Below are 23,947 nucleotides of genomic sequence, written 5' to 3'. Positions count from 1 at the left end.
TCACATTAGAGGTTTTTTCCAGAAGATTTATAACAAAAACATAGAATTTAGTATGAGTTTCGATACACTGGGCAATTACAGAACCTAAACAGGACAACTCCATCAAGTACAATCCTTCCTGTGGGGGCAGAACCTCCATCCCACCAAGAGAGAATCACAACATGATTGGGCATGACCATCTCAGACCGCCTATTCTTCCAATTTCAGAGATTGGCAGACTTGGAGAAAAAACACATTAAAAAAATAAATAAAACTGAACACGGTCGACTGCCTCAGCTCCCCTCTCCGTTCTCCTTTTCCCATTTTCTTCACACAACCAGATGGGACGAGGGCGTGAGGCGGAGGGAGCCCTGTGGCTCAGGGCTGGGTGCTCTGCTGACTAAATGCCAGCAGACGTGTGAGCTCCCTGAGGCGGCCAAGAAATGGACTCGGAATCAACCACTCAGTGCAGGTGTCGTAGCTGAGGAATACGAGCGGAGAGAGGGGAGGGAAAGGGAGCCAGAGAACTGCCGGTGGGAGGCCCAGGTGCACACACACATTTCAAATCCAACTTCTATAATGAGAAGACGGCCTAAATACAATCCTTAGTCAGTACACTTACACAGAAATACATAACTGCGGAGTTAACACCTCTTTGTAATAATACAAGTTGGAATGCTAACGGAGGGTAAACAGTTCTGCAGAATTCTACGGGGCACAGTCCTTCATTCAACAGAAAAAGTCAAAATCATTCGGCTTCTACAAGAAAATCCTTCACATCCACCTGTGTTCAAAAATAATAATAACTTATGATATTAACAGCTTCCTTAAAAAGACAATTACTACAAAAGAGTTAAATCATAAGTATGGAAAGACCTATTTTCCTATGAATGCAGTTCTTAGGAAGGGAGAGAGATATAACACATGTGAAAAATAAAGCCGTGATGGGTGTGTTTTTAGCTTAAAGCTAAAGCTATCAAAAAAAGAGTTTTAAACAAGTTGAGTGTTTTGCATTACAAAGGATCTCAGCTTACTGAGACCGGCACACAATGAACTAAATAAAGACCCTGACTGTTTTTCTCCATTTAAGGTGTACATCTGCCTCCAGGACAAATAATGGTGGAAACCACACCATCCTGCCAGGTTCCAGAGAGTGGACTATTACTTCAAAGAGGCTGGCCGAGTAGTCATTTCCTTTCCTAAAGAGAACTAAAAATCATCAGTGATGTAGCACATGGGGACAAATTTGGCCAGAGTGAACCATACATTTCTTTGCTTTGGACAGAGAACTCACTAGGTGAGACGCTAGGTGAGAACTCACTAGCTCGGTGAAGCAGAACAGCACACTTGATCCTAGGGCAGTTCTCCTTCGTGGGACAAGCCCACGTGGCCTCCAAGGAAGCCAAATCGCGCCTTTCGAGCAACTAGGCACCTTATTTGCAGACTCTAGCCATGACTTGCTTTTGGACAAAAATTGACTACTAACATTTTTCATCTCTGGTATCATTAACACCTTAGAGAGATAAGAAAAAAATAATCAACATTAGAAAGCTTGACAATGAGACTAAGAAGACCCACAAAGGGGAGGTCATGCTAAAACTGCTTCGACAGCTGTTCCATCACCGCCCACCGCATGGGCTTTGAGGCCAGTGACTTCATGGACGCATCCCTTCGATGCACTGCCGAGTGCCAGGTTAGAGTCGTCACGGTGACCCCAGTGTGATGCTGCCTGCCTTGCATTCACCACCTCCTACCCATGAGATCCAAGGAGGCCCTGGCTGGTGTGAGCACAGATCATGCAGATGCCAAAGCCCAAGAAGCTTCTTGAAAACTTCGCCTTGGATTTGGGCAAGGAAACATCAGTGGTGTGGAGTCCTGGCGACAGCATCCACACTGGGGCTTAACCTCAGCAGCCAGTCTGGAGGATGTTTCCCCCTGAGCGCTTGGTCACCGACAGTGTTGTGAATATCTGTGGGGAAGAGGAAGCAAGAGATTTTCAGACACCTGAGCAAACGAGTTAACAGTGGGCAGTTCAGATAACACCATAAGTATTAAGAATGACTTAGGTGACTACTTACAATGAATCAAACAGAGAAGTAATATGAGCAAGGATATCCTCAATTTCTCCAGAGGATAAAAGGGGAAAAACATTTTAAAACCAAGGTGAGAGAGAAGAAAATTTAGGTAATATCTAATGAAGAACTTTATTAGCATGAGGGTAATTAAAACAATTCAATCGGTTACCCACGTTGCCAAATCTCTACAAGAAATGCATCATGAACTATTTTGGATACGCAGGAAGGTATAAAGTACAGTATTACCAACACCACGTGCCCACCCAGCTCAGGGAGCTTTATGAGTACGGTTAGAGCCCCACGTGTGCCCCTCCCTGATCACCTTCTTCCTCCCTGTCCCCAACTGGTGCTTACCATTCCCATGCATTTCTTCCTGCATTTCTTTTGTAGGTTTTTAGAAACTTTACATGTAAATGGTTATGTACTCTTCTGCTACTTGCTTTCTTGGCTCAAATACTCTATTTCTGTAATTCATCCATTTATGGATACCAATAGCTCTAATTCTTCCACTTTTCACTGAGCAGTATTCAATTAGTATAGTATATTATACCATATATAGTATCCATACTACATACTATAGTATTTATTACGCAAATAGTGACTATATTATGAATTACATATCCAGGCTCCTTTTGCAGGCGATCCAAGCTATTGCTAATATGCCATTTGCAATATGCTCTGTGACATGCCAATACGTCTCCTCACACCCAGAGCTAGAGGTACAATTGCCGGGTTGGAGGGTCGGCTGGATTTCTAAGGTGCCCAACCAGCCGACACTGCCATGTGCAGTGACTGACAAGGTCTCCTTATTTCACATCCTCGCAAACACTCGGTGCTTGTGGACTTGGAGCCTTATCATCTTCAGGCAGCTTTGACTTGCTACCACTGAAGACTGCCTCTACAAAAAACAATGGTTCTTGAACTTTACAGTCCGTTCACATTGATTAAAATACCTGGAAACTACACTGATTCTGATTTGGCAGATCTAGGGTAGGGCCAAGGAATCTCATTTTTAGCAGAAGTCCCAAGTGATTCTAACGCAGGCTGTCCAAAGACCATGTATTAAAATTTCTTATGCAAAGCAACACCAGAGTAGACACCGCACTGTGAATTTCTGGCAAAATCCCTAGCCTGGAAGTCTACAGCGTGGGAAAGCTCTGTAGTCTCAGCAAGCCGGAAGCCTGCAGCTCTCCTGCAGTCCATCAGTAACTCTCTCATCCAGAGGGCCCCTTGCCTGCTCACTTTACACTGCCTTGCTGGAGAATTTCTCACTGTGCATCTCACCTACCTTTTAATTCATTCCTCCTCCTGTTTCCTTGAGGGTGCTCTTTCCGGTCTCCTTTTGTGGCCATTCCTCAGCCATGGCATAGAGGGGTGCTGAAGCACCGATGTCCCCAGTCCCTGGGGTGGCCACAGCCCCTGGGCTGGCTGTAGAACCAGCTGCCTGATCTATGTACTCCAATGTGCTGCAGCAATCTCGCCCTTTCCACATGGGGATGACACGAACAAGGCCAGGAAGCAGTGCCCAGGGTTGCACTCTCAGCTCTCCCTCTGGATACTCTCCTATCACAGTGTCTCATTCAGTCAACTGCCCCCGTTCAGGCAGGTGAATGCGCAACCTCTCCAGCCAATGTGTCTCTCCTTACCATCAAGAAGGCCTAGCACACACCCCTTCTTGGATGACACTTCAAACTTAACACGTCCAGGACTGAAGCCTTTATCTTCCTGAAGCCAGTTCTCTCAGTGAATGGCATCGCCACTACTTGCTTGCCCAGGCAACCAAGAATTAATCCTTAATTCTTCTATCTCCATTACTGCTGATATGTAATCAATTACTAAGTCTTATATATTTTGCTTCTTTTCTGTCAAATCTGATGTTTCTTTTTATTAACACTGACACCAGGTTCAGGTCTTTCTAATTCTGACTGAACTATTCTAAGATTCTTGTTAGTATCCAAAACACAGAGTGCCTTCACCTCCCTGTGATGACCTTCCATATGGTCCACACATTACACACTGCTGCCCTACTGGACATGGACGTGAGGGCCAGGGGCTGCTCTAACCAAGGACACGTGTGGCACTGTGCTGCATCACTGCTGAACAGAAGCCCTGGGCACCAAGGCGTGCTTTCCAACATCTCCTTCCCTCTGCCACCTAGCTAGCAGTGCCCAGGGAGAGGCTGCCCCGTCAGCCTCGTCCTGGAGCGAAGATGATATAGAAAGCCGAGCAGCAGCTGATCCACGATGAGCACAGAGCACCAGCAAGGAAGAAAACTTTGTTTCTACAGGCAAAAAACCAAAACCAACACCCAAACTGTTCATCTGTGTTGCTGAGACATGCAAACATCCAAGGGCTTTGTGTTCAATCAATTAAATTTAGAAACAAATTTGGTTACTGAGTACAATTAAGACTTCTATCCAAACCCTGCTGCTCACACTAGGAAAGCTGTGGGTAAGTGGCAGGATTCCGGAGAATCCATCTGCCCTGCGCTACCCAGGCCGACCTTCTCAAGCCGTCGAGTTGTCTCACTGAGACTGGAAGTCACGGCTTATTAGGGAGAGTCCCCGGCGGAGGCAAGACTCACGCAGCGCCTGTAGCCTGGTTGGCACACGTGGACAAGCTTCTGGGTCAGTCGCCCCTTTGACTCCTGAGAAATAACAGGTTTCCTGATTTTTTAATACATAGAGGAAAGCGCACAAGAAGTCAAGGCCACTTTGATTAACTTACGCGGGTCAAAGACTCAGGAACAGCATCAAAACTACTTTTGAATAAAGGGGAAAGTACTTTTGTGTAAAGAAGGTACATAACTGAGAAAAGCCCTGGGTCCATTTTAGCCTTGAAGAAGCAACCAAGCCTTTTTCCTTGCCATACACCAACATATCATCAGCACCTTAAGAAATTCAGACCCAATAATGGCCAACATCCGAAGACATTATAAATATGAGGCCAGAAGAAAAGATGAACAACTCACATCAAAAAAAAAAAACAGTTATGAGAAAAGAGGTTTATCTTTGTTAGCAAAGATACGTAAAACTCCTTGAAATAGTTATCCCTTTTATACATTACTATAGAAAAAATACATTTACACTGAATTTGCAACATTTTCATTAGCACTCTTAAACTCAATGCTGATGACACTGTAAACTAGTACAATTCTCTTGAAAAGCAATACAATTCCTTTGTTTAAAAAAAAGTGTGACTGTGGATGAGGACAGAAAGACAATATGCGGTAATGAAAATAGCTGTGTTAGGACGATGATGATATGGGCAATTTAAAATACCATCAAAAATGCTCTTTTCAATTTTTATAAAGGAAGAAAAATAAACAGCCAGGGAATACATTAAAACAAATTTCAGGCTTGTGAATTTCAAGCTTAAGCATTATTTCTCAGGAATTAATTTAGAAACAGAACTTGTAGAAGATTTACATTGAAAACTAAACCCATCAAAAATGGAAGCAGATTAAAAAAAAGAGCCCTTATCTATTTTTCTTATACTGATAACATGCTTATGTTAAAGAGTGGGGAAGCGAAACTGCCACTGTTGATTAGTTTAAATGGAAAAACTGATGGGGTCAATTTTTACAAGATTTTATTTGCACACAGCTGCTTTAGAATTTTCATAAAAAATGTATTTTTAAAAAGTGAACATGGAGGCTGCCCCTTCATACTTTTCTATTCTAACACAAAGAACACTTAGAAAAGGTCAAATGCCACTGAGGCGTTCACCACCCAGCCTCACGCACCCTTCACTCTAGACTGTAATCCTGGTGACTATGAAAACAAAACTTCTGACGTTCGGCACTAAAACTCATTTTAAGACATTTCACAGGGGTCTTTTCTAATGCTCCTTCCTCTTGAGCTATTATTTTTCCCCTACAAATAAACGTGATTAGTTGAAATTACTGTTCCAAATTATGTGTAATCAGTTTCCTATTCAATTACTGCCGCTCAGATGTCGGGAATAAATTATCACGTACTACCTTCACACCCAATCACGCTAATGCACGACTGACGCTTCAGGCATTAGGACTCCCTCTCGTATAGACGCAGAAGGCTTTCAGTCAAAACAACAGTAGCCTCTCCTCCTCTTAGAGCAATTCCTCAATGAGGAATTTGTCAACTTTTCTAAGTAACTAGCCTCAGAGCCAAAAGTCACTCAACTGCCCAGATTACTTTATCAAAATGGTAGAGGACTTCATTCACTGATTCATTCTGCAAACAACCCACAGCTGGCCTGGGAGCTGGGGCTAGTTCTCAACACTTTAAAACAGTGCTCAGGACCAGTTTTTAAATTATTATTTCTAATCCATCCAATGGACAGACATTTGTGAAATTCAATAAAAACGTGTTAGGAAAATGAAATTTTAAAAGGCATGTAAAATTAAAACCCCCTTTTTTTAATGATTACATCAGATACTGTCAAATAGCTCTTAAAGTTTCTAAATGTTCCTTCTTCATTTCCATTCTTGTCTCATATGGATTAGACATATTCTGAGGACTGCATATAGAGCGGCACCCCTCGACAGCATATGACTGGACACGAAAAAACAGTGGGTCCAGTAGCAAATCCAAGTTGGATGGGACCCAGCATTTAGCACAAAGGAAAGAGTCTCTAAAAAGCCCCTACTGATCAAATGTCACTTTCCCTTCATCAAGAAGCTTTAAAAAAGATCTCCATAGCCAGGGGTCAGAAGGCTTTGGTTTTTCAAAACCTAGTTTCTAAGCAAGTATTTCATACTCAAGAGTAAAGAAAATTACCAGAGGAGCTTTTTCAAAATATGCGTGCCTTCCCACCACTCACCCACCTTAAAAATGCTGTAATGATGACCTTCGGTCAAGCCACATCTTCTGTAATGAAATACCCTGGGAAAACCCGGCCAACAGACGCAGTTACTGAGTATCTACCAAACGCCAAGAACTCTCCCAGTCACTTTCCACACGGCACTGCCCAGCAGCCCTATGAGTGAGACAGTATCTCTATTTCATTTAACATGTAAACTAAACTCCTAGAAAGCTGGGTGCTGTGGCCAAGTTCACTGAGAATTTGCTGAGTGAGATTACAACCCAGGTCTGTGTGTCTCCACTATGCTCATATTGCCACCAAGAAATCATCTCCATTTTTAAATTTTATGTCAAATATCGTAGGAAGGTATGTGGAAGTGGAGCATCATCTGTACAGTGTGCTGCCTCAGGAGCCAGACTGCCTGGGTTTGAATCCTGCTTCTGTCACTTCCAAGTGAGTAACTGTGGGCAAGTTACTCAACCTCCACGTCCTCAATTTCCTCATGTGTCAAATGGAGATATCCTGCCACCTACCCCGTGGAGTTCTTGCAAGGACCTACTTCCCGGAGAGCAGAGTGCCTGACCCACACAGTAAGCCCTCAGAAACATCAGCACTACTAACTACTGTCAGTGTTATTCCCTCGGACCCGCACACTCTACTGTCGCTTCCTATTGCAGGCTACAAATGTGAACCATTCTTAGTTCTTCCCTCTTCCCATTTCCAATCATTTGGCAAGCACTATCAACTCTATCTGCTACTTCTCTCTCAAATATATCAATGTCTCTTGACACTCACTGCCACTACCCCAGTTCAGGCCACTACCACATCCCCTCTAGCCTCTAGAGGTGGCCTCCGCTGGTCCATTCTCCAGAGTGAAGCCAGAGTGATTCTCTCAACAGTGTATCTGATCACATTATTGCCTGCTTTAAACCTCTTTCGGCTGAATCCCAGTGCCCCCAGAGTCAAGTCAAAACACTCCGCCTTGGTTTACAAGGCCATCACCTTCCCACCTACTCGTCCAGCATAAATTTTTTTTAACCTCTCTCTAAGCTCTTCAACTTACAGCAGCATTGAGGGCCTTTCAGTTCCCTGCATGAACCATGCTCTCTCCCACAGAGGCCTTTTATTTGATGTTCCCTCTGACTGGCTCACACCAACACATCTTCTTGTCTTAGGCAAGAAGTCCCTCCTTCACCATCCTGCCCCAATATCCCTGCTCCAAACACCACTTTACATCTGTCCTGTTCCTAGGCCTCCTCACATGGAACTGTAACTGGCACTGCACTCATCGGTCCCCTCGATCTTTTTTTTTTTTAAAGATTAGCACCTAGGCTAACAACTGTTGACAATCTTTTTTTTTTTTTTCTGCTTTATCTCCCCAAACCTCCCCCCTGTACACAGTTGCATATCTTAGTTGCAGGTCCTTCTAGTTGTGGGATGTGGGACACCACCTCAACGTGGCCTGACGAGCGGTGCCATGTCCACGCCCAGGATCTGAACCCTGGGCCGCCGCAGCGGAGCACACAAACTTAACCACTCGGCCATGGAGCCGGCCCCTGCCTCCTCGATCTTAAGCATGTCTTAAATCCTTGCTGCATCCCTAAGTGCCTAGCGCAGTGCTATATACATAGCTGCACAACAAATGTGTTTATAGAGTGAGACAGCACCCAGTTTCTCATCTCATTAACCAGCTGCCAGCTTGGAAAAAAATTTTTTAAATCCTATCAAAGCAGTGGAACATTCAGCCTCTGAGTTTCAAAGTCATAAGAGAACCAACACACGGAGATGCACAACAGCAAATGCTTAAAAAGGGTTCCCAAATGTGCCAGGCGTACAAGGAAAGGCCTTTGGCTGACCTCCCTACAGGCAGAGGCTTCACCAAGACGTCCTGCCTCTCTTCACCACATCTCTCCATCCAGCTGGCAATGATCCTGCCAGATGCTGCCGTATTCGCCACTGCTGGACCACAACACAACACAACACAACCAGGTGGGGAGGCAGGAGTCAAGCACACGTCAGTCTTTGAATCGGCCCACTGAGAGCTGAACTCAGATAAAAAGAATTAGACACTCTCATCTGCAAGTCGGGAAGTTATCCTTTCATCCATTTCAGAGATGGTTGTTGTAGTTTTTAAGTATCTTGGACTAACATCTAAATTTTAAATATACTTACTGTTGTGGGTTGAATGAAGCTCCCTAGAAAAATACGTTCAAGTCCTAATCTCTGGTGCTTGTGAATGTGACCTTATTTGGAAATAGGGTCATTGCAAATGTCATCAAGTTAAAACGAGGTCATGCTGGACTAGTTGGCCCTAATCCAATGACTGATGGTCCTTCTATTAAGGGGACATCTGGACACAGACACACAGGAGATAAGGGCACGTGCAGACAGAGTCAGAGATGGAGTGACGCATCAACAAGCCAAGGAACACCAGGGATTGCCAGCAACCACCCAAAGCTAGAAGAGGCAAGGAGGGGTTCTTCTCCAGAGCCTTTGGAGGGAGTGTGGTCCTGCTGATACCTTGATTTCAGACTTCCAGCCTCCAGAGCTGTGGGAGAATAACCTTTCATTGTCTTAAGCCCTCCAGTTTGTGCTACTTTGTTACGGCAGCCCTAGGAAACTAATACACTCACTAAAAGTGTTTCTGAAAAAAATGAAGTTAATTGGATCCTTGCCTAGGCAGGATCTTAGTCATTACACTGAATAAAAGACATATCACACATTTTTTAAGAGCTTTAGTTGAGACTCTTTTCAATTTTTATGTTATTTTTTTGAAGCTTAGTTTTATTTCACAAAAACAGTAGTTTTCTAGGAATAATGCCCTAGTCACGAAACATGTTAAGATTTTAGGCTTCCATTCCAGCCAGGTCCATATGCATACAGAGAAGACTACTCCTAATCATAAAAAAGGCATAGCAAAAAAACTAGAACATTCTTCCAGGTCTTAAAGCTGACATTTCACTTACTTAGAAAAGAATTCAGTTGTGCAAGGGCAATCAAGAACAGAGACCAACCAGTTAACAAGCTGTTGAACGAAACTAGCATAAATGTGCAGATGTGTGTATGTGTGTGTGTATGCTCAGCGTACACCCTGGAAACCACTGCCTGTGGCGGCCAGGTAATAGCCACCATTTTCAACTCCCTACTTAAGCCGGTATAGTACGGGATACCTCCTTCCAACCATCACCAGGTTCTCCATCATAGACACATTTTTGGTTTACAATCCCTACTTAGAAGTAAGCATCACAATATTCAACTCTTGGATGATCACTGACAAGTGTGAAGAAACACTGACACCCAGAGGCCCAGAGTGGTCAATTTCCAGTTCTACTGTCATTTGCTTCATCCTTTAAAAGCACCACTTTCAAATCTCATTGATACCAAAAGCTAAAGGGGTAGACAACATCATTTAGCCTTGAGGTGGCTCCAGGAAAACTAGGATTGATGTTCTTTCTGGGTATGAATGGCATTATTAACTGATTGCCATGAAAATAACATAGGAGAGATAAATAAAAGATTTAAGGCTCATCTCTATAAATCACTCACCCTTGTTACCATTTAGTAGCATGACAGCATTATCCAGTTCACACCAGGACAAAAAGTATTTGAAAGAGAAAAAACTGTCTCTAGAGACAAGGCTTCTTTTGAGGTGCTCTCAGTCACTCATAAGCTGTAAGGAGGTACAGAAGTAGCTCGAGTACTGCAGAAAGAACACGAGCTGCAGAGCCATAGATCTGCTCCCTGGGGAGGAGTAGCGAGGAGACAGGCACTTTTAAACAGAGCAGTGGAAGTGCAGGTGACCCACCTCTGCACAGACAGGGTGGATGCCAATGGTGCTGTCCAGCTGCTGTTTGGTCAGTCCACACTTGAGCGCAGCCGCAAAGCCCTGAGTAACTTCTCCAGCATTTGGACCCAGTACGTGGAAGCCCACAACACGTTCCTAAGATATAAAATAAAGTAATATGATTATGCTGATTTTTGGTCCTTAAGACCCTAGAATATTTCCCCAGTCTATTCTAAAACCCCATTCAGAAATGGCCAAAGACTTATATTAATGCTTGCTGCTTGAAGCTGTGAGGCTGAAGGTACTCCAGCATGGGCCAGCCAGTACAGGGTGCGATGGTCACAGCAAGCAAGAAGGAAGGGACAAGAGCCAGCCACGAGTGATGACAAGGAACAACAGTAAAAGCAAAAATGTCTGCAATTCCTTAAGCACCAAAATGTTCTGGAAAGTGCTTTCAAATGGCAGCTGTGTCCTCATCTCCTCTATCTGGTTCCCAAAGCTACAAATAAATTACTGTGATAGCTGTAACATTTAAGAGCAGTCACTCAAATTAAAAAATCATTTTAATTCAGGTTTTGGAGGTAGATAGCACAATTAGACTGAAGACCATTCTAATCTGAAAACATTTTTGAAAGCAATAGGAAAATGTTTGAGAACTTTGAAATACCTGCGTGGGATTATTTTGGATAAATTCTCAATTCCAAACTCACGCTACCTCTGCCAAGATGCACTCACTGCTCAGACTTTCAGAGCCAACCCTGACTGAGCTAGACTGCCCAGTCCGACCTCCTCATCAAGGATGAGGCGACTCGCTGTGGGGTGCAGAGCCTTATCTAAGGTTCCACAGCTCCCTGGAAAACAGGAAAGTCATTCTGTTGCCAAAGTAGTGTAATACTCCATGTGGGAATCTGTTTATTCATCCCGACAATCAGGGGGTTAGTGTATGCATAAATAAAGCACAAAATATACCAGCACTTAAAATATACTAGACTGACATGTAATCCTATGGATAGATCTCAAAAGAACGAGAGTAAAAAGACAATTTGCAGGCTTCTATTCACTGAGAATACCATTCTCAATTAAACTCACACTGTATAATGTCTATGGACACATAATAGGTGGCAAACATACAAAAAACATGAACAGGTGAGACACTCCAACTTCAAGACAGTGTTGCGTCCAGGGTAGGGAAGGAGTGAGGGGTGTGCGATCAGGAAGGAATGCAAAGACTACACAGGCACAGGGCAATGGTTAATAGCATGGAATCTGCATTGCCTGGGACTGAATTCAAGCTCTGCCATTACCTGGGTAAGTGACTTGGGCACAATTACTCAATGTCCATGTGCTTCAGTTTCCTCACTACGAAATCAGGATAATGATAGCACACATCTCATAGGGTTGTATGAGGATTAAAGAGGTTAATACACGTGGACCTCGAAGGAGTGCCCAGCACATACTAAGTGCTCCACAAATGCAGGCTGTTATAAACTGCCTCTGTGACACTTAATCTCTCATACGAGAAAAGCTCTGAAGCAAACACAGCAAAATGTTAACATTCATTGATTCTGCATGGTGGGTATTATCATTCTTTCCGTATCTTCCTGTAAACTTAAAATATTTCAAAGAAGAACAGTATACAGAAAGAATAAAAGCTTAACAGATAATAAATACTATAATTCTTACTGAAAACCAAGGACATTTAGACACTGTGCAATGACTGACTAAAGATGAATAAAAGCATGCCCCAAGAATGGTCAAGTCCTAGAAGCATGTTTTTATACAAGACTGCTCATGACAAGAGCAATGACTAGGATTCATCCTCTCTAACACCATCTTTGTCTACGAAAATAGTTGAAAAGAATATCACCCTGCTTATGGCCTCAACTATTTTAATTAAGATGGGGTTACTGGTAGTGAAAATTACTTTTCATATTATTAAGAAATGCCATTTGAAAAAACGACACAGCAATAAAAAAAAGGACCAAAGAACTATATACAGTTAAAATAGATTTGTTTTGGTATGAAGGAAACTTGGTTTCATTGACTGCTACATGCAACGGCAGCATCTCTCGCTACAGGCAGATAACAGACTGTCGATGAGAAGAACATCTGACGTTTTCTCCTTTTGTCTACAGTAGCATGATATCTAATATATACGTATACAAATAAACTTATGATGAAACACGTCTAAAAAGAAAAAAGTCTACATAAAATTGTTCTTTTGTCAACTGTGTATAGCTAGTTATGTGTATAGCTCATTATGGGTTACCCTAGTATATTCATTTTTAAATGCATCTTTGATAAATTTTTGGAGAAGATCCAGGTTTTCCTACAACCCTGGGCTCTGCAAAAAGTAATCTGCAACTGTGCTACCGTCTAGAGCAGTAGTTTCTAAAGAGGATAAATGGCTTAACATATTCAAATTCCAAGATGAGAAAACTATGAGTGTATTAGCCTTTTAACATATGGATTCTTCAGCATCATTTCTATTTCTACTGAGGACATTTTTTTTAAGTTAAGATTCCAGCTAAGATATAAACTCCAGCTCTTACAGGAGTCAATTCACAACACTTAAGAGTATGAGTACAGACATACATGTGTCCTGGGTTACAATATAAAATAGGGACAGCAGTCAGAAAACTCTGAAAACCAATGATTTATTCAATCACTTTATAAGTATGGAAAGAAACCATGAGGTCAAGGAGTTTGCCCAAGGCCTTCAGTTACCAGTTGTTACTTGTAGCAGCAGGCAATAAAACCTTAAATCAGAACCCAATTAAGAGCTCTTCTATTACAGCTTTCTCATTAGTGCCAGCTACTTAGAATGTGAACTTATGCTATTCCCGTTCTTTTTTGTTTTGTCATTATTTTTAGATAGTCGATGACTTCATTGCTTCCCTTTTATAAATACAAACACAAACAATTCTCAAGTTGCCCCTCTGGTTCCTTCACACAGCAAGTTTTCACTCCCTGCCTACTATCTGTAGGGCTCTGTGCCAAGGAAGCTGAGCGGGGATCAAGCAGCGGAGCCATGGGACTTGCCCTAGGATAACGTCCATGCAACTACAGAGACCGACAGGTAGAATACTAAAGGAATGCAAGGTGTATCGTGTGATCAAAATGCAGTTACATCTTAAAAACAACATGACATTAGTGGAAAAGATTAAAAGAGAATTTCACTTACGTTGTCTTTGATATTACAGATTATTTTTGCATAACATTTGTTGTTATCTCTTGATGGAATCGTCCATTCCAACGGCCAAAAGTAACTATGGTAAACCTAAGAAGACATAAGCACAATTTAGACTCATTATCTTAAGAAGAACGCTTGTCAAACACTAGGTGTGGTGCAAAGACAGTGGAGGCTCTTGAGTAATTAGACTTCTATTAAACAATAAAATTCATGGAATAAACAGGAAGCTGGTCAGAAGGTAAATGACTTTAAATTCCTTGTTGTCAGGCCCTTTTGCTCATCCCTTACATACAACTCAGCCTCAAAAGAGTAAACCTTAAGTAATAACAACAAAGAACAAGTAAATGAGAGAAAGGAGCCACATAATTACTTGTTGTTTTGCCTTAAAGCACAAAAAGCCCTCAACCTCAGCACTTTCTAGTTACCTTATGGAAATGACAACTTTGGGCAAGAAACAAATAAGATGCCAGGAACAATTACAGCAATTATCTAGTTCTCTTGCTCTTTTGCTTCCAAAGATATTTCCTCCTTTGGCATTACTCACCAAAAGTACTAAAGGAGAGGAGGAGGGAGGGAGGGAAGACGGACAGATGGAGGGACGCACAGACATCCTTACTGATGTTTCATACACTTAAGTCCCGGATGACTGAAGGGCTTTTTTTCTCCTCCAACTGCTAGCCACAATTCAAAACATATATTGGTGGCTACCTTTTAAAAGCACACTAATTATGCAGACATTATAATAAGTGTTCTTTTATGTTGTAAGAGGATGTGATTTTTTAAAAAGATGTGGATCACAAAATGGAATGTATAGCATCACAGTATCACAACAATTATATAGGGAAACGATGATTAAAGAAATTACCCGAAATTACTTACAAAGTCTATGAGTAATTGTTTCCTATTTCCCTTATATTTTTCAAAATTTGTTCAATTCAAATGCATTGCTTTTATAATAAAAAATGCAAACTCTAATAAAACAAAAGCCAAAGATTATCTGTCAAGAAATATGGAATATATAGTAAGAACCTTAAATTTTAAATACCTTGTGATAGGAATCTGTCCTCAGAAAATAGAAAAACAGATAATGAATTATAAAGATGTTCATCATTCTATCTGTAACAGTGAAAAAGTGTAAGCGACATAATATAAGAATGGCTTAACAGGGCCAGCCCTGGTGGACTAGTGGTTAAGATTGGCGTGTTCTGCTTTGGCTGCCCAGGTTCAGTTCCTGGGTGCAGACCTACACCACCCGCCTGTCAGTGGCCATGCTGTGGTGGCAGCTCACATAAAAAAGAGGAGGACTGGCAACAGATGCTACCTCAGGGCAAATCTTCCTCAGCAAAAAGAGGAAGATTGGAAATAGATATTAGCTCAGGGAGAATATTCCTCAGCAAAAGAAAAAAAGAAAAGAAAGAATGGCTTAACAAATTATTGTATAGTATCCCTAAAAAGAAATAGTACACAAGTCATTTTTTAAAATGGTGTTTTTAGGGGGAAATGCTCATAACCTAACATTAATTGTAGACAGAAAACTGCATGTCACTTAAATCACACTTAAAAAAATTAAGACATAGATACCTACACAAAAGGAGACTAGAATATGCCAAAATATTAATAGTAACTATCTCATCATGAACTAAAATTTCCTTTTTTATATTTTCCTAATTTTTCAAACTTTTTATGAGGATAAATTATTTTTATAATCAGAAAAAAATGTTAATAATGTTACTAATAGACCAAGATATTATATGCCACTACTAATGCAAATAATAAAGAAAACAATTAAGAGATTTAAAACAGACTTTTATACTATAAAACTTACTGATTCACAAATCTGGTCTTCTAAAAGTTTTTACTGGAAACTTTTTTCCCAAATGACTTAAAACAGTAGTCTCTTTCTCTTTGTGTAGCATTATTTGTGTATGTACAATAGCATATTTCATGTGCATTTTCTTTGACTATATCATAAAAGATAAGTAGCAAACAGTATAAATAGACGCTAATGGTATGGAAGAAAAAAATAATTTAGAACACTAGAAATGTAATCAATTTTTAGTTTTCTTCTTTTCCTATATTTTCATACTTCTAAAAATATTGTTTTTGCTTTTTTTTTTTGCTTGAGGAAAATTAGCCCTGAGCTAACATCTGTGCCAATTTTTTTTTTTTAAAGATTGGTTCCTAAGCTAACAACTGTTACCAATCTTTATTTTGCTTTTTCTCCCTGAATCCCCCCAGTACATAGCTGTCTATTTTAGTTGTGGGTCCTTCTAGTTGTGGCATGTGGGACACCACCTCAGCATGGCCTGGCGAGTGGTGCCAGGTCCATGCCCAGGATCCAAACCAGCAAAACAATGGGCTGCTGAAGCAGAGAGTGCAAACTTAACCACTCGGCCACAAGGCTGGCCCCTCCACTTTTTTATATGTGGGTCACCACCACAGCATGGCTGACGAGTGGTGTAGGCCCATGCCCAGGATCCAAACCTGCGAACCTGGCCACTGAAGCAGAGTGTGCTGGACTGAACCACTAGGCCATAGGGCCAGCCCCCACAAAATATTGTTTTAATAATAAAAAGAAACCAGTAAAAGTAGTTTTAAAAAGTACAACTAAGTATTATTAGGTCAACTGATGAAACTGAAAAAAAGAAGGTAGATGAGATAAAAATATTCTATCAATATTAAATTTCCTCAGTGATAACTACACTATGATTCAGGAAAAAACCACACACACAGATACAGAGCAAGAGAAAATATGACAAGTACAAAACAAATGAGGAAAATGTTAATATGTTAATCTGGATAATGGGTATACAGAAGTTGCTTGTACTATTTTTCAACTTTTATGTATGGTTGAAATTATTCACTTAAATTTTGAAAAGAAAAACAGCAGTAACTCAACACAGGAGTAAAGAGTAGAACTTACCTCAATATTTTCTTCCCCAAATTTCTCCACAGCATTCTCTTCAGAAAGACCACAAGCACCATATTCCAGAGGAGTAAATACAGTTGTTGGAACATTTTCATAGTCACACTGTTTCACAACGAAGGAAAAGAGTCATGGCAGGAGAATTTATAACTCAAAAGAGGATATACTTCAAAAAGGTTGGAAATTAAGAGGAAAGCACAGTAATAAATTCCTACCAAAAGTATGGGAAGTCACAATCCCAGAGATAAACCTACACTGAGAACCATTAACTGATGCGACAAAGTTTTAGTAGAAGTTTGAAGCGTGTCAAGACTGATCATGAATAAATGAGTCACGTGGTTTCCCCATCCACCTATCAACTGATGTTAACAAGGACACACCTTTTCTCCCTTTAATAAAGCAGCCAAAAGCAATACTAGTGTACCTAACACTGAAAGTCTCATATTATTGGCGACAGAAATTAACAGACTTCTTTGAAAAACCAATTAGGTAATACATATTAAGAGCCATAAAAATAGTTAATGCCTCTTGGCCCAATAGCCCCATCTTTAGAAATCCATAACAGGAATTTAGTGTACAGAAAAAGCTACATGCGTAAACTGAGCATTGCTGCAGCACTCGTCAATAGCGGCAACACTGGAGCGGCTTTAAAGTGCCCGTAAGGAAGGGGTTCTATAGTACATACTCCCAATGCGACACTACGCAGCCATGAACACAGCAAAGAAGACCACACACACGAAGGAGCTAATGGTTATGACAGTACTCCCAGAGCATATTTTATAACGTTAACAGGTGTAGATGACTAAAAGGTTCTGAAGTCAAGCAAAGTTGTAAAATGCTGCACTAAGCAAATAAACAGGTTTCTTTACTATCAGATTTCTCAGAGCCTTTAATATGCTGATGTGAACTGTGAAAAATGTCTCATGTAAATACCTAACATGTCTGCAAATGCTATTTGGTAAAAACCTACCAGTTACATTTGCACACAGAAGTGAGCCTAAGTAATATTCTGCATTTAACATATGAGAAATTCAGTTCTCACTCTAAGACAGGAGGGTGAAATCTTTAAAATGTGCCTTCTTCTAGAAACAATAAATATACTCCTTTTTCTCTAAGAAGAACACAAACCCTTGAAATTCTGACTCCAAAGTAAAGGCAGACATCCACTGACAGCCATACTGGTATGCCAGGAACCAGATTTATCCTCTTGCCTTAAACAACCAGAAAACCAGACACACAGGAAGCAGCACTCTGCGGACAGTGGACAACAGGCAGTGCAGGACTGCGATCCCTGAGAGAAGGACACAAATGAGGCGAGCCCAGTGACTGCCCAGAGCAGCTTCCAGGACTCAGTGCCAGGAGCGGGAACTCAAGCAGAGTGAGGTAGTCTTTCTGACTTATGGAGACACAGACTGTAGTCCAGGGAAGCCAAGGCGGCTCGAAGCTGCAGGGGAGCACACCAAAGAGGGAGGAGCTGCACAAAGAGAACTGAGATCTGCAGAGAGAGCCTCCTGAGATTTGGGCCGAGAAAACGTGTCACGGCAAAGTCCTCAAGGGTGAGGAGAACCAGTGGAAAGCAGTAGGCCCCCAAATGACCAGAGCTCTTCCAAGACCAGAATAGTTCCCCCCCACAGCCAGAGTAGAAAATATTCATAATGCAAGAGGAATGAGGTAGAGTCCTCTCAAGGGCATCGATTTGGTAGTGGAACTAAATTGGTTCTAGATGAAAGGTTGCTGTTGATGGACCCTAAAAAGCTTAAAAGCAAGTTACAAAAGGATAAAACTAAACCCATGTGACTCGATGGGCTGCCAGAACAGAGTCCTACACTGTATAACGGAATTCAACAAAACCCAGGACACAACAACGTAATATACACAAAGTCCTCATCCATAAGAAAGTAACAAGTTCTTGCAAAGGAGCAAGAACATGTGAACTAAAACCAAGAGAAAACTCAATCAATAGGAAGAGACACTGAAAATGAGATGATGGAATGAGCAGAGAACATCAATAGAACTATTATAAACAGGTTCTGTGTATTCAGAAGATAGAGGAAAACAGGAACTTAGGAGAAAAAAAGAAAATATATTAAAAAAAAAAAACCTTGTAGACATGAAAAAAGTATTTGAAGTGCAAACTACACAGTATGGGATTAACAACCCAAAACAGTGCAGAAGAAAAGATTAGTGAAGTTGAAAACATAGCAATAGGCTAAGAAAATGAAGCACAGAAACATGAACAGAGCATCAGAGACCCATGAAATAATATCCAAGGATCCAACATTCATTATTTGGAGGCTGAGAAAAAAAGGAGAGCGAAGACAGAAAAAATAAGAGAATGGCTGATCCAAATTTGACAAGAACTATAAACTGACAAATCCAAGAATCTTGACAAATCACTAGCAGAATAATTATAAAGAAAAGCATACCAAGGCATATAATAATCAAACTACTAAAAAAAGCAGTGATAAAGAGAAAATCTTAAGAGAAACAACGATAAAAATGACAGCCTAATTCTCTTTAGTATCTATGCAATCAGAAGACAATGGGCAAATCATTAAAATATTTAAAGAAACACTGTTAATCTAGGAGTCTATATTCAACAAAAATATCTTCCAAAAAATAAAGGCAAAGTAAACTTTTTTTAAAAAGAAAAAAAGCCAAGGAATTCACCACACGCAGACACACACTAAATAACTCTTAAAGGAAGTTCTTCAGGCAGAAAATGGTATCTCAGAGGGAAATCAGGATCCAAATCAAAGACATGTTTCTCCTTGGTCCTAAAAGGCAATTTCTAATTGGTTGAAATGGACAATTGTGGCCTACATTGAAAATGTTATCATTGTTTTTAATACTTTTATTTGGAAAAACACTTTGTAGTTTTCACAACAATCAAGTTAATGAACTTTTAGAATATAACTCATTCTGAAGTTGATACATGTGCTCTAGTTTCCACATAAAATACTTCATATTTACTATAAAAATGAGTTAACTTATAAAATACCACTCTAAATAATAAGAAAGATGCTAATGTTTACTAGTTGTAATAAAAGTATTTCAGGTGTTTGAGAGGAATTTTAAAAAAGATCCAAGAAATGACTGGTCATTTTGCTGATGTTTCCATCACCCTGTGCTTTAAAGTTGGTATTGTGTCTTATCATTGGTTTTCTAAAGAGCTTAGTGGAATGTCCATCATCTGTAGCTGACTCAGGATTACGGTCTGTTCTCTATCACTTTTTGAAATGATAACATTTTTTTCATACTTCATTTGTGTTCCCCAAATAATGGAATATTTAGTTTATTTAGTGGCAAATATTTTTAGCAGCTTTGAAAATGACTTTAATCATTAGTAGGTGTTAAAAAGTTCATTTAAAACTTTCCAATATATGTTTCACTTTATTTTATTGAGAAAAATTTGAGTTATAGAGGTATTTCCCAATTGGTGGAGTACTTGAAGTCTTGAGGCGTCTTTTCTATCCTCACTGCCTATTCTTTTATAATCTATATTTCCCAAATCTTCCTTCTCTCTTAGGCGGTAGCTTGTCATGGTTAAGAGACAGCAGTACCTACAACCAGATCTGGACCTGACTCATGCCTTGGCTGCCCGCTAGCGTTGTGACCTAAGTCATCCGCCTTCACAGCGTCATAAGGCTGAATGAGAGAATGCTTTCACTCAGCACAGTGCCAGGCATGCCAGAAGCACTCAAATGTAGCTGCTCTGTCTCCTTTCCTCCAACACTGTTGTGAAGCAATAAAGAATACATGATCCCAGTTTCAGAGAAAGGCACATACATTCACGATTCATTTGTGTCCTAAAAATCCTATCATGGATTTATTAACTTAGTCAGGTGTTTACGTTAAGCTGATTTTTTCAATGGAGAGCTACTCCTTTAAAGGCAGGCAGGCAGGTGTGGATCCTCTACCTTCCTAGATATGTGGGAATGTTCTCAGTAAAGCAAAATTAATTTTGGGCAAAATTAAAGGGATTATGCAGTTGCTTAAAAAAAAAACTTGTGTAACTTCCCCCAATGCAATTAACCTATATATCTGGTAGCATTTCAGCTTTATTAACATATTGAAGGACAGACCGTGAGATTTCAAACTCTCAGGGGCTTGAGCAGCACCTGTTTGCTCCCCTGTTCTGTAAAGTACTTGTCATATTAGTTAGACTAAAGATAAGGAAAAGGTAAACAAAAAGTGTCTTTTAATTTCAATGTACATTAAATTCTGATGCTGATAAAAGCTTAAGGCACTTTGAGAAAGAATCTGCTCTACCTGAGAGATGCTACAATATAGTTCTATCCCCACACGTGGAAGAATATGTCCAAAGTAGGTGGAAAGGTCCATTACATTGTTTTTTAGCAATTTAGCAAAAAGTTAGTGCTACAATGATTTCACATTTATTTAGGAGCAAATTTTTGCATGTTTGCCCTTTGGTTATTGTTGGTATATAAAAGTATCTCTTTCCATATTAGGAAGCCACAAAAATATAAAGTCAAGAACAAATTAAATGCATGTCAAGCTGTATTTCTAAAGATCCTTTCTTGGTTTACCAAGGACTCAACAACTGCAACAATGAATACAAGACGTAACTCACTCAAAGAGGTGGTTAAGTTTATTTCAAACAGTTGTATGAACCAAGTGCTAGTCCCGGGACAATCGAAAATCTGGGATTCAAAACCCTTTTTACACTCAGTCCTGTTAATTTCAGAATAGAAGATTTTATTATCCTACAATCCAAACTAACCCCAGATACACTCAAAACACTTGTCACAAATTTTATAGCAGCATTCTTTGAGGTTTCCATTACTGTAACCAATCTCAATCAACCCGTGATGATTTATGCACAAAGAAGATGCGTAGTGACCAAATTCTTTAAAATCAACATTTCCAGAATCCTTTAAAAAAACAGTCAAGGAGGGAATGTTATTAATGGGGAAGGCTGTGCATGTGTGGGGGCAGGGGCATATAGGAAATCTCTGTACCTTACTCTCAATTTTGCAGTGAACCTAAAACTGCTCTAAAAAAATAGTCGTAAAAAAGATACAGCATATTTATTCTTTTCTTGCCATCTGGTCCCATGAAACACACCTAAGAGTTTCAATTTCCTACACTGACTTTTAAAAACTACTTTAAAACATTAATATAACACATTCAAAGGTTCAACAGCGGAAGATATATTTTTAGAAAGGACAAGGGAATAAAGCCTGAATATTGGTTTAAGCAGCTCTGCACAGTGACATTATTACCTAGATCCCCAAATCCTTTTATAGCTCAGAGAGGTGCCATAAAAAGATTCAGAAAATTATATTTACATTGGTAATAATGAAATTGATGTAAAATGCAACTACTATGAGTATGTGGAAAATAATAGTGCTGAAACTCCATTAATTAAGCTTATTTCATTCTTAGTGTGATTCCAAGAGCGACAATTTTCATAATAAAGTCACAAAGGTACAGCAGTGTTAACAATGTCTTGTTTGGAATAGTTAATAAAGCACATCTAGGATGCCATCAAAATAACTAAATTATTCAAGACCCAGAAAACTGCACAACCACCCCTAAACAGAGAACTGGGGTATCACTAAAAACAGTGTATCAGTGGGTGATGGGCACAACACTCACCTTGACAGTGGAGCCACCATAAAGCCTCTGAGCCAGCAATCTTCCTGCCTGGATGGCGACGGGGGTGAGCTCCAGCTTCCCCTCCAGTATGTCGCCAATGGCATAGATGTAAGGTACGTTGGTCTGCTCTTCATCCGTGACAGGTATTTTTCCAGTTCTGCAAATTCATTCAGTGAAAATCACCATCAATTACCACTAATTAATTAAGTAGAACAAAATCCCCTGTCTCCCAAAGAAGCCCAAAATTGTGACTCTAGCTGAGGGTAACGTTCTAATGTATTTCCAAGGAAAAAAAAAAAAAAAAGCTCAGAGGAACCAAAAGCTTAGAGACAAGTCTGGCTATTTTGAAAAATCAGAATAAGAAAACTGTAAGAAACCCTAAAATGGGAGAACTAGAACACAGAGGTTAAGAATGAAGATTCTAACTTGTAATAACCAGGTCTGTTATTACCTCTACGATCTTAGGAGAGCTACCTAACGTCTCTAAGCCTCATTTTCCCACCTATACATGGGGTGATAATAAAAAGAAGACCATCATCTACCCTAAGGGGTTGTAAGGACTGAATGGAATGTGTATAAAACTTCTAGCACAATAGTTCCTGGCTCATACTTAAGCGCAGAATAAATGTTAGCTATTCATATTATACAAAATCTAAACCTTGGACCCAAGTGGGAACAGGCTAGCAAGTTATTAAGATGATGTAATATTCGATCTGCTAAATCTTATTAAGTTACCTCCTCAACTCCCCTCTCCACCCCAATGAAAATAAATAAATAAAGCAAAACTCCACACAATAAGATTAGGAAATCTCTTCTCCTGAATAAATGTTATTCCTGGAAGGGGGAAAAAACCCTGTATTTTCAGCTTCCAAGACAGCTAACCATTCATAACACTTGTTTTCACTTGGATGTAAGCAAGGTGATACTGGGAAATACCCCATGCCACTCCCATAAGCAGATACCAGTGTCTCGGTTTTCTGGTATAGTGGTTCAGTCTAAAGGACTTTAACTTTTAAGACTTTTAAAAAAATCAAAGCTCTCAGGGCCAGCCCGATGGTATAGCGGTTAAGGTCGCGCAGTCCACTTTGGCAGCCCGGGTTTCACCAGTACGGATCCCAGGCGCAGACTACACACCACTTGCCAAGCCATGCTGTGGCAGGTGTCCCACATAAAATAAAGGAAGATGGGCATGGATGTTGGCTCAGGGCCAGTCTTCCTCAGCAAAACGAGGAGGATTGGCAGCAGATCTTAGCTCAGGGCTAATCTTCCTCAAAAAAAAAAAATCAAAGTTTTCTTACTTGTAGCTGTCACTAAAAATGTAGTGACCACTTTGGTAATCCTAAAACTTGGTAATTTTAAACACGGTTCAAATCTAAATATTTAATGAAGCTCAAAGCACACACTTGTACACATATACATTGAAGAAACAAAAAAGCAAGCCAGTATATCTCTCATTTAGATTTTGAAAAGGAAAAACAAACAGGAAATACTGTGAAGGGTACTTAAAAAAGACTTTTCTAAGCTTAAAAAGGGAACTCTCCAACTACGGTAAAAATTACCTTTAAAAATCTGAAACTCCAGTA

At 40.2% G+C, this 23,947-nt stretch overlaps 1 protein-coding gene across 1 annotated transcript in view; it reads right to left on the bottom strand.

Annotated features, from left to right (window-relative positions):
* Positions 1 to 1,564: 1,564 nt before the first annotated feature.
* The window catches only part of TXNRD1 (thioredoxin reductase 1), a 39,446-nt gene continuing 17,063 nt past the window's right edge, over positions 1,565 to 23,947 (bottom strand). The window contains 5 exon segments of the mRNA NM_001137609.1: positions 1,565 to 1,948; positions 10,645 to 10,779; positions 13,808 to 13,903; positions 16,740 to 16,847; positions 22,365 to 22,521. Coding sequence (NP_001131081.1) covers positions 1,880 to 1,948; positions 10,645 to 10,779; positions 13,808 to 13,903; positions 16,740 to 16,847; positions 22,365 to 22,521 — 565 coding nt within the window. The 3' untranslated portion in view covers positions 1,565 to 1,879.

The sequence above is a fragment of the Equus caballus genome, chromosome 28, assembly GCF_041296265.1.
Source record: "Equus caballus isolate H_3958 breed thoroughbred chromosome 28, TB-T2T, whole genome shotgun sequence".
NCBI classification, from domain to species: Eukaryota; Metazoa; Chordata; class Mammalia; order Perissodactyla; family Equidae; genus Equus; species Equus caballus.
Note: the sequence above shows the minus strand (reverse complement) of the source record. Positions and strands in the feature narration are given on the sequence as shown.